Source organism: Bufo bufo, chromosome 5 (assembly GCF_905171765.1).
Source record: "Bufo bufo chromosome 5, aBufBuf1.1, whole genome shotgun sequence".
Classification (NCBI taxonomy): domain Eukaryota; kingdom Metazoa; phylum Chordata; class Amphibia; order Anura; family Bufonidae; genus Bufo; species Bufo bufo.
The window spans coordinates 333796679-333812750 of record NC_053393.1 but is presented as its reverse complement, the minus strand read 5'-3'; the positions used below and the strand labels follow the sequence as shown (position 1 = coordinate 333812750).

Below are 16072 nucleotides of genomic sequence, written 5' to 3'. Positions count from 1 at the left end.
TGTCCGTGTTGGTGTCCCCTTTTTGTTTGTCTTTCCCCTCCCCCCCTCCCATTGTTTCTTATGCCTCACCAACTTTCCCCTTTTGTTGTTGGGAGGGGCTTTGAGGGGTGGGAGTATGCATCCCTCGAAAGAGGGTGAAGCATGTACCGCCGTCTGCGAAGGGGTACATGCGCGCTCTTCGGAGGGAGAGCGTTCTGGGGGTTTCGCCTCTGACGGCGCGGTGAGTGGCGTTTCCCCGCCATCCCTTCACCGTTGCCTCGTGTGGCGTCCCCCTGATTTTACTACACGTGGTGTGTGTCTGGTATGCGGTATGCATACCTTCGAAAGAGGGTGCAGCATGCAGTGCCATATCCATGTGGCCTGCATGCGCGTTCTCCGGAGGGAGAGCGTTCCTGGGGGTTCTCCGTTAACGGCACGGTTGGTGGCGTATTCCCCGCCACCTTTCCTTCCGTGTCCGTGTTGGGGATCCCTCGTCCCTCTCCATGTTCCCATCTCTGGTCGTTTGCTGGCAGCACTCCGTAGGTGGTCCGGCTGCTTGCTGGTTAGGAGTGTCTGCTGGCAGCGACTGGAGTGGGGACGTGAGTGGAGAGTCCCCTCGTCCATCTCTCAGTGGTTCTTTTCTCTTTGTTGCTGGTGCGGGCTGCAGTCCTCGTCGGACTGGCTAGTGTGAGCCGGGAGAGGATGCAGCTGACAGCGACCCCTTTTTAGAACCGGCACTGAGAGTGGACGTACCCTTCTCCTATCCCCTTGTCTGAGTCCCTCACGTGTCTTTTTTTGGTGGGGGGGCTTTGAGGGGTGGGAGTGTCACGGCCATGGCTATGACCGTGACTCCTGAACCGCATGCGGTTGTCAGCGGTTTTCATTGGTGTTCAATCACAGGTGAGGGCTGTGGTATTGGCCTCACCTGTGGTTGCCGCTGGCAACAGTATGTATGTGGCAGCGTAGCAGGCTGAGCTGTGCCATGCAGCTCGCTACGCTGCGCATGCGGTTTTGTGTGTGATGTGTGGATGTGTGCACTGTGTTTTATGTTATTGTGTGCACGTTCCCTTTAAGTGGTGTTTTCCCTTCCCTGGTGTTGGAAGGGTTAATCCCCTTCCTAGTGTGTGTGATCACTGGGTGTGTCCGACTGTGGGGTGTGGCTTCTTGGCCTATAAAGCCTCACTGCTTTTGCAGGCCTTCAGGTTGCTTCAGCCATGCTTAGCTGAGAGCAGCCTCATGTATTTATTACCTGCCAGTAAGAGCCACCCCTGTGGTCATAAACCTTTATGTCATAACCATATTGTGCTTAAGTTATTTCCAGTTATGTGTGATGTCTGTGTGATGTTTTATATGTCTCCCTTTGTGCAGCTATGGATCTGGGTCCCTGTGTAGGGATGCGTTTATGATCTGCACCCTGCTAACACAGGGATCCAGTCAGCAAGGCTGTGGCAGGTAGGTGGAACTCTGGTTCACCTGCCATATCCATAGTGCTGTTTATGTCTCCCCTTTTCCTGCAGCTTGGCCGTTGAGACTCCTGCTCCTCCGTGTCTAGGAGGAGTGGGTTTGTCTTACTCAGCTCCTAGGTGAGGGTCATCTTGAGGGCCAGCAGGGACTTTTAGGTTCCGGAGCATGGGCCCTCCTACCATCAAGGTTGGCCCATGTAGCTAGGAGCTAGGGTCAGGTTAGGGATGCCTTAGGAGGTGACCTGCTCCCTAATCCTGTCTACATGGCCAAGCAGCCGAAACATCACCGGGCTGCACACGGCTGAGGATTTCCCCCATCCTCAGCCGTGACAGTTAGGGAGATATAGCGTCCCTGGCCGTGCTTACTGGTCCACGTATCTGTGGTTAGGTGGACCTTGCCACAGATGGCGTTGCGCAGTGCACACTTGATTTTATCGGATACTTGGTTGTGCAGGGAAGGCACGGCTCTCTTGGAGCAGTAGTGCCGGCTGCGAACAACATACTGTGGGACAACAAGCGACATGAGCTGTTTGAAGCTGTCTGTGTCCACCAGCCTGAATGACAGCATTTCATAGGCCAGTAGTTTAGAAATGCTGGCATTCAGGGCCAGGGATCGAGGGTGGCTAGGTGGGAATTTACGCTTTCTCTCAAATGTTTGTGAGATGGAGAGCTGAACGCTGCCGTGTGACATGGTTGAGATGCTTGGTGACGGAGGTGGTGGTGTTGGTGGTACATCCTCTGTTTGCTGGGCGGCAGGTGCCAACGTTCCTCCAGAGGCGGAGGAAGAGGCCGAGGCGGCGGCAGCAGCAGAAGAGTTAGCAGGGGGAGCCTGAGTGAGTTCCTTGTTTTTAAGGTTTTTACTCCACTGCAGTTTATGCTTTGCATGCAGGTGCCTGGTCATGCAGGTTGTGCTAAGGTTCAAAACGTTAATGTCTCGCTTCAGGCTCTGATAGCACAGCGTGCAAACCACTCGGGTCTTGTCGTCAGCACATTGTTTGAAGAAGTGCCATGCCAGGGAACTCCTTGAAGCTGCCTTTGGGGTGCTCGGTCCCAGATGGCGGTGGTCAATAGCAGGCGGAGTCTCTTGGCAGCGGGTGTTCTGCTTTTGCCCACTGCTCCCTCTTTTGCTACGCTGTTGGCTCGGTCTCACCACTGCCTCTTCCTCCGAACTGTGAAAGTCAGTGGCACGACCTTCATTCCATGTGGGGTCTAGGACCTCATCATCCCCTGCATCGTCTTCTACTTAGTCTTTCTCCCTGACCTCCTGTTCAGTCTGCACACTGCAGAAAGACGCAGCAGTTGGCACCTGTGTTTCGTCATCATCAGAGACGTGCTGAGGTGGTATTCCCATGTCCTCATCATCAGGAAACATAAGTGGTTGTGCGTCAGTGCATTGTATGTCTTCCACCGCTGGGGAAGAGCTAGGTGGATGCCCGTGGGAAACCCTGGCAGCAGAGTCTTCAAACAGCATAAGAGACTGCTGCATAACTTGAGGCTCAGACAGTTTCCCTGATATGCATGGGGCTAATGTGACAGACTGATGGGCTTGGTTTTCAGCCGCCATCTGTGCGCTTTCTGCAGAAGACTGGGTGGGAGATAATGTGAACGTGCTGGATCCACTGTCGGCCACCCAATTGACTAATGCCTGTACCTGCTCAGGCCTTACCATCCTTAGAACGGCATTGGGTCCCACCAAATATCGCTGTAATTTCTACTGGGACCTTAGGTAGTTGGTTCACTACGACATGTGGCTGTGGCAGAACGGCCACGTCCTCTCCCAGCACCAGAGGGTCCACTAACACCATTACGACCATGTCCGCGTCCGCGTCCCTTACTAGATGTTTTCCTCATTTTTACTGTTCACCACAATAAGAAAAAAATTATTTGGCCCAATGTATTGAATTCAAATTCAGGCCTTTTTTTACAGACACCTAACACTATCTGGCTATCTATTTAGGTACCGTATTACACTAATACAGGCACAGCAGTAACGACAGATTTAGCTGAATATAAATTGTAGGCCTAGTATTTAGGCCCTGGATCACAGGTATACATTTACGGACAGAATTAGACTTGGAAATGCACAGTAGCGTGTGAAGTTATTGAGAATGACCCTATCCGCACCTTCAACCTAATATACCCTTTTATGGATAGATTTAAAGTAGGCCTGATACAGCAGAAACCACTGATTTAGGGAATTGCTAAGTTGGGAATTGTATTTTATCCCAGAACAAAAACTGTGCTTTGGCGGACACTAAATGAATTGACCAGCCTCAGCAATAACCACAGATTTAGCTGAATATAAATTTTAGGCCTATTATTTAGGCGCTGGATGACAGGTATATGTTTACGGACAGAATTAGACTTGGAAATGCACGGTAGCGTGTGAAGTTATTGAGGATGACCCTATCCGCACCTTCAATCTAATATACCCTTTTATGGATAGATTTAAAGTTGGCCTGATACAGCAGAAACCACTTATTTAGGGAATTGCTAAGTTGGGAATTGTATTTCAACCCAGAACAAAAACTGTGCTTTGGCGGACACTAAATGAATTGACCAGCCACAGCAATAACCACAGATTTAGCTGAATATAAATTTTAGGCCTACTATTTAGGCGCTGGGTGACAGGTATACGTTTACGGACAGAATTAAACTTGGAAATGCACGGTAGCGTGTGAAGTTATTGAGGATAACACTATCCGCACCTTAAATCTAATATACCCTTTTATGGATCGATTTAAACTTGGCCTGATACAGCAGAAACCACTGATTTAGGGAATTGCTAACTTGGGAATTGTATTTCAACCCAGAACAAAAATATATCCTTTGCCAGACAGCAGACAGTATTACAATTGGCTAGCCACAGCTGAAACACCAGATTTAGGGTACTGCTATTTTGGCAATTGTATATTTCACCCCTCAATAAAATAGCAAGCACAGCCAAGCCCCTGATGTAGGATATAGCAAAAAATAACCACACTATTGATGGTTAAATGGACTTGGTGGCAGCTTGTGCTGGCGCACCACAAGACACAAAATGGCCGCCGATCACCCAAGAAAAAAGTGACATAAAAACGCTCTGGGCAGCCTAAAAACAGTGAGCAATTAAATAGCAGCAGTTCAATGATCCACAGCTGTAGATCGATCACTGAATTAAGTGTTTTTGCTGAGTTAATCACTGCCTAATCTCGCCCTAACAGCAGCTGCAACTTCTCCCTACACTGATCAGAGCAGAGTGACGTGCGGCGCTACGTGACTCTAGCTTAAATAGAGGCTGGGTCACATGCTGCACTGGCCAATCACAGTCATGCCAATAGTAGGCATGGCTGTGATGGCCTCTTGGGGCAAGTAGTATGACGCTTGTTGATTGGCTGCTTTGCAGCCTTTCAAAAAGCGCCAAGAAAGCGACGAACACCGAACCCGAACCCGGACTATACAGTTCGGGTTCGCTCATCCCTAGTCAAGATCTAAAAGTGTATTGGGGCTCAATTCATAATTTTATAACCCATTAAATGAGGGCAACAATCCCGTTCACTCCTGAGTGTTGGATATTGAGTGATCTTTCCAAAGTTAACTGCCATAAGTATAAAAAGACCCTTTTCGTTAGAATAATTTTTTTGGCTAGACTGTTACTTGAGTTTGGATCTTACAAAATACTCCAAAGCTTAATGAGTAGTTATATCTGGTTAATAAGGTTAAGAGATACGAGAATGTTTTATATAACCAAAGAAATTTTGGGGAAAAATGGTCCAGGGTATGGAGGGGTTGGAAGTGGTAGTTTTTTTCTATTGATCCGCTATTATTTTTTTATGGATGGATTAGAGATGTATCGCATGGAGAGTGTATGGTTGGGTTGACTGGGGAGGGAATGGATAAAAAAGAGGGACAAGGGCTAATGATGGTATCGATTAGAGATGAGCAAATTTCCAGAAAATTAATTTGCAATGAATCACATAAAAAATGGCTATTTCTGGGCTTCATAGAGCCTTCATATGGGTGTAGAACACTGTGCCTTGCCGTAACACGCATAGGGAGTGTGCTGGGGTAGTGAAATAATAATATCAGTCAGTATGACATGCAGATGACAGGCGTCGTTATTAGAATCACAGTGCACACTTCACTTATTTGGGCAGTCAGGGGGCCAAAACCGACCAAATAACTCAAGTATTAACTCAGCATTACAGGTCGATGTTAGTGTAAAGAAGAAGCACACTCCTTTTACACCCTTGTCAGCTGATTCCACATAGATGTCTATAGGTATTAAACGCTTATACAAGTAGAGCCCCCAACAGAGTGGAGAGGGTGTCAGCAGTAAGTTTGTGTTGACATCAATGATTATTTTGCTCTTCCTCTGATCCGTCAGAACATTGGCACCCTGGCCACGCTTCACCTTCTGCCCACAGATGCAACATATGGCCATGTTCACCTTCTCTGGTGCTTTGAAAAAAAAATGCCAAACCGCCGAGTAGGTGATTTCCTCCCCCCTACAGTCCGCACTGACTGATTGCTACCACCGCTGCCTCCGTGAACCCCCTGCACCACTACTTCCCGGGCAAGTAGGCTGCTGCGAAGCAGGTGGTCTACCCTGGGCACGTTTGGCTCCCCACCTCCCACTGCTGCCACCCTGCTGACTCCCAGCCATGCTATCATCTTGCTGACTCTCCTGATGATGATTGAGACTCTTTTGCACCTGGCTCCCAAGTGCGATTGGCTTCATCATCATTGATTAGTGTCTGCACATCACTTATGTTCTGCTTAATGGCCGTGCCACTCTCCTCATTACTACTTGCCCGCCTAGCGGAGGAAGTGACGGATGTCTCCTCCAGATATTGGCTGGGCAGTAGCTGCTGACTGTACTCTAGCAGCTGTTCCGCCTTCACACAGTTCCTTGCCCCATGTCCTCACATATGTAGCTGCCATTGTAGCGCCATGTTAGGAAAAATTGTGATTCGTTACCACGATGCAAGAGGCTATTCGCATTCATTCAGAATCAGATTTTTACAGAATCTCTGAATGAATTTGACTTCATCAGCTTTGATTCACTCATCTCTAGTATCGATTAATCATGTATTTGTTTTAATTTTTCTGTTCCTTAAATTAAAATGTAATAATTAAAAAATACCCCTTTCAATTGAAGTGTCCCTTTAAACAAAATAAGTCTTATAAGGTGAGGTTGCAGAGTCATATTGTGATGTACTGTAGATAAGTAGATAGATATATATTTATATGAAACACACGCAGTACAAAAGCATATTTTTAAATTATTAATAAAAGTGATAGATTTAAAATATTTACATACTGTATCCACTTACTCTGAGTAAATCTTGGTGGATTGTCATTTACATCTGTCAGGTTAATGTTCACAGTGGTAGTTCCAGATAATCCTCCCATCTGGCCCCCCATATCTTTGGCCTGAATAACAACTTGGTAATGTTCTTTGATTTCTCGATTCATGTTTGGCAAAGCAGTTCGAATAATACCTTTATGGAAGTAAAAATAATTGACACAATGAAAATTCTATACATATTCCAACTGAGTTATAAGAATTTATGTTTTAAATGCAATACTTTATATGATGAGAATTGACATTTGACAGATGGACAACCAAATTTCAACATACAAATGTAAAAAGTTGTTCCCGTAAAATGAGAAGACAATCATTAAACAAAGTAATTTGAGCTTCCATCCTTGGTGAGTATGAAAAGCTCTTGCCAAAAAAGTATAATGTCACAATGGATAATAAAAACTATATATATTTGGTTCCATTCTCTTTGATTTGCTTATTATATTCTGATAGTATATGTGTCATTATAGACAACTAAACTTTTCCCTAGCCTAGATGTAGGGTAAAATAAATTTCTGGATAATTTTTTTTTTATATGTTATCAGCCTGAACAGGTTCAGATTACATCTCAGACAGAATACTGGTTAATGTTCATAGATGCAATGGGCAGCAATTTCAGACAAAGTCCGAATAGAGATGAGCATATTGATTTGTATGAGCTGATTTGTTTATCTGACTACATTTTCACTTGTTTGGAAGCATCCCCACAACTCCAGATGCTCCTTCTACCTATAGATTAAAATGAGAGCACGTCTTATGCAACCTACATAACATTGCACATGTGCTGTTACTGTAGGTATTGGTGCATTTGCGGTTGATAAGCCTAAAGGTCCCTCTTCACGGGACGTTGCTCAAGCAGATTGCCGGGTGGGAAACATTCCTTCCAAACAATCTGCTGATCGCTAACAGAGGAGACTGATGAATTTACATGCACCAATCTCCTCCAGCTCCTCCAGAGTATGGGGAGAAATGATCTCTAATGCCATCGCTCTCCACCATACAGACTCGTTGTTCCCTGGCAGCAGATCGTGTGTCTGCACAAACTATCCAATTACTCGATGAACGAGCAAAACGCGATAATCAGCAGTGCATTTACAGCGTCAGATCATTACTAACAGGCATTACTATGAATGCTTGTTAGTGATGATCTGTTTAATTCGGTCCATTTAAAAGTGGCCTTAAGAATCTGCATCAACAAATATGCATATAAGGTCGTGCAAGATATGCGACCATGCTAATCTGTCGGCACAACAGGAAATGGACTAAAGACGGACAGTCCCTCAAATAAATTGAATTGTAAGAATTGTTTCGCTAAACGCAGATATTGACTCAAAATAAAAAAATGTAAATAGAAACTTATATAGATAAGTAAATGAATAAATAAATCAGTTAACTGTGCTATGTGTCATTATCATTTTTCACATTGAGCCTGCATGCACGGATTTGTAAATCCCATAAGATCCCATTAAATTTAAGAAAACAATATTTTATTAATTAATATATACATTGCCTAATACCTAACTATGATTTACTTTTAAATATATTATTATTATTATTATTTTTTTTATCTATATAGAGATGAATCCTACCTTACCTTAAAATGAGTTCCACAAGATCTATAGTAACTATGTAAATTCCGTCAATTATGAAGGCTGTTGCAAATAATCACTCAAATATATATAATCAGTTTATGTTTTTTACAGTATTCACGGTAGATATTTGATCTTCAATGATTTTCTATGGCCTGTCAACAATGCTTTTTTTTTTACTTTATCCTCATTGACATTAATCTGGTTTTCACAATGTACCAGTTTTTATTTTTACTGGGAATAAAAGTTACTTTTCTGGAAACACAGAAAGGTAATTTTTCTGACCTTCAAAAATAATTCAAACAGAATAAAACAATTTGAATAATATGAGCACATTTAATCCTAGCATTATGTGTTCCCCAATTAACGTTTGGTCTATCTATCTATCTATCTATCTATCTATCTATCTCACATCAATACCAAACTAAAAAAATAAAACTATCTAGTAATATGTGCCCCCAAAAAGGCATACCAAAGGCTTCATAAGTTATAACCTCATTGCTGAACTGTGAAAATCCTTGAGTTATTTGCTTTAACATCATTGCAGTGAAATCACATCACATGGAATTCAATTTGGCCACATTTCTGTTCAATGTAATTTTAAATCTTTTCGGTTCTAAGATTTTTTTATTCCTTCATACCTCTGTGGTAGGGGCATGCTGCTCATTTTCTCAGTCAAGGATAGTAGCCATGCAAAAAGGATTTTAACATTTCCAGCTGCTATTGTATAAAGACACAACTAAAAAATGTGTTTTTCTCTGGAATAAATACAGTTTTAACATTGCATAAGTATAGGTGATTTTCGCAAAGCTCACAAAGAGCTTTGTACAGATGTAACAGGGGTAGCACACTCTTAACTCAAATTTCTTAACTCATCGCGTTATCTTGAAACAAAAGCCATTGAAAAGCAATTGCTTAACGCATTTAGTTGCATTTCGTTTAGATAACATGTTTCATAAAGCATGTGTGTTAACCCTGCTACATCTGTACTTTATGTTAAGCATGTGCTTTTCACTGTAGCAAGGGGCAATATATGGTATCTGTTTGGAATGTAGTGGAAATTTATAGATATTGTTGAATATCAATTACAATCCCAATTATACATTGTAACAAAATATTTAATAGAAACTGTTAATATTAAAGGGTTTCTGTCATGAGAAATAACATTATGTAGCTGACTGACATTAGCGATGTGCTAATGTCAGCAGTACATAACAGTATGCTTTATAACTCCCTGCCTGCCGCCGTTCTCCTAAAATAAAGACTTTTAAAATATGCTAATGAGCCGCTAGGTGCGTTGCTTCAGCACCTAGCGGCTCGACCTACTCACCCCTTGGCACACCCAGGTCCAGTTGATTGACTTTCAAGTTATCCTCATTGTCCCGTAAATCCTGCACCTTCCTTCGGCGCAGGCGCAGTGAGGAAGCCGGCAGCAGGAGCGCGTCCTTTACTCACTGTGCCTGCGCCTAATACTAAACAGGACGACGCAGGCATGGGATTTATGGGACACTGAGGAGAACTAGAAAGTCAATCAACTGGACCTGGGCGTGCCAAAGGGTGCGTAGACCGAGCCTCTAGGTGCTGAAGCAACACCCTAATAGCACCTGGAGGCTCATTAGCATATTTTAAAAGTCTTTATTTTAGGAGAACGGCGGCAGGCAGAGAGTTATAAAGCATACTGTTATGTACTGCTGACATTAGCACATCGCTAATGTCAGTCAGCTACATAACGTTATTTCTCATGACAGAAACCCTTTAATGTAAATATTCTCATGAATATTAAATGATGTGAGAGAACTAATCTAAATACTCATTTCAGTAAAATCAGAGAGTCTGGTAATGGTCCACTAGAATAAATGAATGTATTTCGAAGGGCATCTGCATTTTTGTTGTGCTGTTTTTTTCTATATTTTATTTGCAAATAGTGGGGGACATTTATCAATAATAGCATAATTTGAGCCAAAAAAAATACTAAAGTTACAAATCAAAACTGGTGATTTTCTTTCACCTCATATATCAAAAGGCACACACCACTTATAAAATGTGACTTTTTAAAATGTCAACTTTATTATCCGCCTATTTCTCTTGATTTGCAACATTTTGACACCAAAACAGCACTCAAATGTGACTTTTTTAAACCAAAATGTGCCATTTCAGCCACCTCCCTGCCAGAGCACACTTGAGACTTTTAAAAACATAATTGCAACCTTTGAAGCTTATTTGCGACATTTCCACCAGAAAATTTGCGACTTTTGTTTCACACTTGGGACGTTTTAGTTATTGTTTTGTTTTTGTTTGAGATTACTGACAAAACCCTGTTGTTTATTTCATATTAGAAAAAATAAGTGCATCCTGTTTTAATACTTACCTATCACTTGTTCCCACCACAAGTTGGTTTCACTTTTCATAAATAGAGATGGCCTTGCGGTTCGCCCGGCGATCGTTTCACGGCGAACTTTGCTTGTTAGCTGAACATGCGAACATATGGCGATATTCGCACGTGCCATATTTTTTTGTATAGCGCTAAACTTTGACCCATGACACATCCATCAGGTGTGACAGGACAGCCAATTGAGACGTTTCAGCACATGGACACACCCCCAACCCTATAACAGAACCCGATCTGGAAGCCATTTTATAATATGTGTTTTGCCAGTGTAGGGAGAGGTTGCATTTTAGAGCAGGGACACTTAGAGACACAAAACACTAACTAATAGGGCCACAAAAGTCCTTTTAAGGAAAGGTAACGTTGTACTATCGATAGGTGTGATACACAGAGGGGTGTAATATACTTATAATATACTTTCTAACATAGAAAGTATATTATAGTGTATTTGTATTGTGCAACAGTTGTGTGCAGTTCTGCTGTGATATCGCAGCTAGATAGAGGGACAAACGCTATTGGATAAACTAATAGCAACGGGTGTGATATACCTGTTGCCCCAAAAAAAACTGCTTGAGGGCTGCAATATACCTGCTTCCACGAAATACTGATTGAGGGGTGCCATATACCTGTTTCCGCCAAATACTGATTGAGGGGTGCTATATACCTGTTTCCGCCAAATACTGATTGAGGGGTGCTATTGCTACATACCTTCTTCCACCAAATACTGATTAAGGGCTGCGATACACCTGTTTCTGCTAAATACTAATTGAGGGGTGCTATATACCTTCTTCCACAAATACTGCTCTTCTCTACAGACGGGTCATTTAAAAAATGACTTGCAGAGGAAGAATCAGACAGTTCCGCAGGGATGGTAGGGGTCGGGGAAGATGCACCAGGCCAAAGCCTGAGTGGGAAGTTGGAGAACGCGTGTGCGATAACTTCAAAGGGCGCACCAGAGTTGGTTGAGTGGCTCACTCAGCCTTCCACTTCTGCACCCTTCTCATCCTCAGTATCTGCACCCTGCTCACTCTCTGCTGTGTGCACCCCAAAAGACACCATCACTACCACCATAGCCCCTCCACTCGAGTCAGAGGAAATATTTTCCCATCAATTCCCAGACCTTACTGATGCTCAGCCATTCTTGGCATCGGATGAGGAAGAGAAGGGAAAGCAACAGCCGCCACACAGCAGTCTGACAACAGTACCCAAATCAGCCCAAGGAGGGTGGTCCCAGCTGTTGCTGCCTACTCCGAGATCTCTAATGTTAGTGGTGGTGAAGGTGACGATGATGACGTGTCGATGGACGTCAAAAGGGTGCCCACAAGAGAGGAAGAGGAGGGGAGTTCAGAGGAAGAGACGGAGCAGCAGATAGGGAGGAGAAGGAGGAGAAGCAGGCACAACTCGCAGTGTGGGCTTTTTTTAACGTGTCAGCTGCTGATAATAGTGTTGCCACCTGTAGCCCGTGCTGTCAACGCACAAGTCGCGGTAAGCCCAACACTCACTTAGGGACAACCGCCTTAAGAAGTCACCTGGCCTCCCATCACAGAGCCCAGTGAGAGAAACGCAGTCAGTACCCAAAAAGCCACACTCCCAGCGCTCCATGTCCTGCCTCTTCTCCTCTCTCCTCCCATTTGTCCTCCACTCCACCTTCCACCGTGCCGTGGTCGCATTCATCTGGCACAAGGCAGGCTTCTGTGACCCAAATGTTCGAGCGTAAAAAAATGATGACGCTGGAGATCCTCTTGCCCAACAGCTGACCGCTGGCTTGTCGGAACTGCTAGCCCGCCAACTACTGCCATATAAATTTGTGGACTTGGAGGCCTTTAGAAAATTTGTGGCAATTGGCACACTGCAATAAAAGCTCCCCGGAAGGAGATATTTCTCCCAGAAGGGCATCCCTGAACTATATGACCACGTTCAGCGGCAAGTTAATATATTTCTGGCACACAGTGTCGGTGCCAAGATACATCTGACCACAGACACGTGGTCTAGCAAACACGGGCAGAAAAGGTACATAACTTTTACTGCCCACTGGGTGAACCTTCCGCCGGCCGTCAAGCATGTAACCCCTTGCACTTGTGTGGATTTTTGATACTGCCATAGATTGCATGCAGACCTGCCTCTTCTTCTCCTCCTACTACTCCATCCTCCGTATCCTCCTCAGCTGACTCCTCCTTTTCCACTGCTAGCACATCTTCCTCTGCACCCCCCCTCAAGCTCCCCAGAACCTATTCGTCGTGCCAGGTGAGACATTTCCATGCTGTGCTGCGGCTGTTGTGCCTGGAAGCCAAGAGCCACACCGGTCCTGCACTGCTTTCAGCTCTGCGTTCACAGGCCAATCAGTGGCTAACCCCGCTCAATTTGACAGTTGGTAAAGTGGTGTGCGACAACGGTTCCAATCTGCTCAGCATGCTGAAACCGGGCAAAATGACACACGTGCCGTGCATGGCACATGTTGTGAACTTAGTCGTGCAGCGATTTGTTACCAAATACCTCGTGGTCCAGAACATCTTGCGGCAGGACAGGAAAATCTCTGGCCATTTTAGAAGATCTTACACTGCCATGTCTCGCCTTGTATGACACAACTTGCCCTTCAGATGTCTGATTTGTGACTGCCTGATGTGCTGGAACTCCATCTTGTATATGCTTGATAGGCTGCTCCAGCAGCAACGTGCTATTAACGACTACCTGTACGAACTCTGCAGCAGGACAGGTTCTGGGGAGCTTTTCACCGTGCCAGTGGCTGCTCATGCGTGATGCATGCAGACTTCTGCAGCCATTTGATGAGATCACCAAACTGGTCAGTCGCAGCCAGGGCGCCATCAGTGACATCGTACCTTACGCCTTCTTTCTGGAGCGTACATTGTGTCGTGTCATTGATCAAGCCGGTGAGGAGCAGGAGCTGAAAGATGAGGAAGTCGCAATGCTGAATGAATTCCCAGGGGGGGCTACTCCATTTGAGACAAGTCAGCAGGAGTCTGACGAGGAGTCAGAGGAGGATGGTAGCTTGGGAGAGGAGGAGGGGGAGGAGGAGCAAGAAGAGCAGGCTTTAAACTTTTCGGGGATCGCTGTTGTTGTCCGTGGCTGGGGGGAGGATACCGAGGACGACATTCTCTTGGGCGATGAGCAGGAGTCAGAGCGCTCCACCACTTCTAATTTAGTGAAAATGGGGGCCTTTATGCTCCAGTGTTTTGAAGATCGACCCCCGTATAAAAAGCATAAAGGTCAAGGACCTGTACTGGGTGGCAACGTACTTAAACCCCCGGTACAAACACAAAATGGCGAACATGTTACCAGCATCACAGAGGGCTGTCAAAATGCAGCATTTCCAGGCCTTGCTGTGAGATATGGTGCATTCTTCTGTTGCTGGCACTGGCAGAGAAATTTCCACCCACAGGGAAACAGATGCGGGTACCAATCCTACCGCGCCTGCAAAAAGAGGGCAGTTTAAAGATGTGTTGGTCACTTCGGATATGAGATCATTCTTGAAGCTAGTCCATCGATAGCTATTCATCCGATCCAGACTCTGGGAACGCCTAGACCGACAGGTGTCCGACTACATCGGGTTAACGGCCGATGTGGATGCTCTGAGAAGAGAGGAACCCCTTGACTACTGGGTGTGCAGGCTTGACCTGTGGCCATAGCTGGCACAATTTGCCATGGAACTCTTGGATTGCCCCTCGTCGAGTGCCCTGTCCGAAGGGACGTTCAATGCAGCAGGGGGGATCGTGAGCGATAAGCGCACTCGCCTAGCTCACGACAGTGTGGACTACCTCACATTTTTTAAAATGAATGAAGCATGGATCTCGGAGGAATTCAACACCTGTGATGACCACGTGTATTTGAATATATTTATCCTGTTACCGCTTAAAGTACCTCCAGCCACAGAATCCAAAGCTCTTTGCTGTAAGGTGTATGCCTATTGCCTAATTTTTGGGGCCTATACTGGCCGACAGTTACATATTTAGCCTGTGACCACCTAATCTACCTCCAGCCGCAGAATCCAAAGTTCTTTGCTGTCAGATGAATGCCTATTGCGTAATTTTTGGGTCCTGTACTTGACGACAGTTAATTTTTTTATCTCTAGCCACATAATCACACCCCTGTCTCACTGCTCTGCCTCTTATTATGGTGGCGTATCAACCGCTTTCACCATAAGGACCTACCTATGTCACAGGTTCATGTGACTGTGCCCCCCACCCTGCACTGTGCCTCTCACCCCGTACTATTTCCCCCTTCTACCCTGCATTGTGCCCTCTTACCACACCCTGTGCAGTGCCCTTAGTCATTGCCTGTGCTGTGCCCTCTTATACCCTTTTATCTAGCCACGATATGAAGGTGTTATCCGGTCACTGTACAAAGGTGTTATCCGGTCCATGTATGGCAGTGGTATCCAATAACTGGATGGCCATAACTGTATCCCTTTCCCTGCCCATGCCATCCTTTTTTAGACCTGGGATGAGCAGGAAAAAGGACCTTTGCGCCACAATCTTTGTCATAAATATGCCTAACATAGACGTATTTCTATATAATAAATGACCACCTAATTGTATTATTATTTGGGGGTAGGGCTAATATCTTTATATTATATAGATTCTAGTGTATTATACTGTGCCCTGTATTTCCCAGTAGAAAATGATCCTTGGGAAGCACAGTCCTCATTCCTGACCACCAGGACCAGATAGCGCTCTGTCAGCACATGGCGGCCTCTCTTCTCTCCGCCACGCTGCTCCGCTGTGTACTGGTGCTTATTCTGACACTAGAGCTGGGTTCACATCCTATTTTTGCCATCCATTAAATGCATACCAAAAATGTATGCGTTAACAGATGCTTCAGACTGATTCCGTACAGTGGCGTCCATTCACCATATAGTTCCATGGTAGAAAAAAATATTACGTTAACGTATGCATTTTTTTTAATGGACTCTGCAGGATACAAAAAAGTGGAGTGCTGCACATTTGTATACCTCAAACCGATAGTAAATGAAAAATTTCTAGGCTCCAGCAGGGCATATTTGTGAGAGTTTCCTTTTAAGACGCATAAAAATGGCCCCTGATTAAAATACCAATTTTTTGTGGGAATTTTTGCCAATGACCCCCCTCTGGTATATCACTGTCCATGTTGTGGGACTATTTGTGTACTTCTAGTAAGTGTTTGCTGGCTGAAAATATGACCTGAAGGTTTTATTAGGTTCGCCTGCCATTAAAGTAAATGGGTCCCGCCGCGAATGTGTGGTTTGCAAACATTTGATCGCGAACGTGCGTTCGCAAATTGTCCCGGACGATATTCGTCCATCACTATTCATTTA

General features: G+C 44.8%; 1 protein-coding gene across 5 annotated transcripts in view; it reads right to left on the bottom strand.

Moving 5' to 3' along the window:
- LOC121001078 (cadherin-10-like) overlaps window positions 1-16072 on the bottom strand; it is a 461949-nt gene that overhangs the window by 213830 nt on the left and 232047 nt on the right. For all 5 annotated transcript variants that reach the window (XM_040431978.1, XM_040431980.1, XM_040431979.1 and 2 more), the window contains one exon: window positions 6758-6925. In XM_040431978.1, the coding sequence (XP_040287912.1) occupies window positions 6758-6925 (168 nt within the window). The remainder of the gene's footprint in view (window positions 1-6757; window positions 6926-16072) is intronic.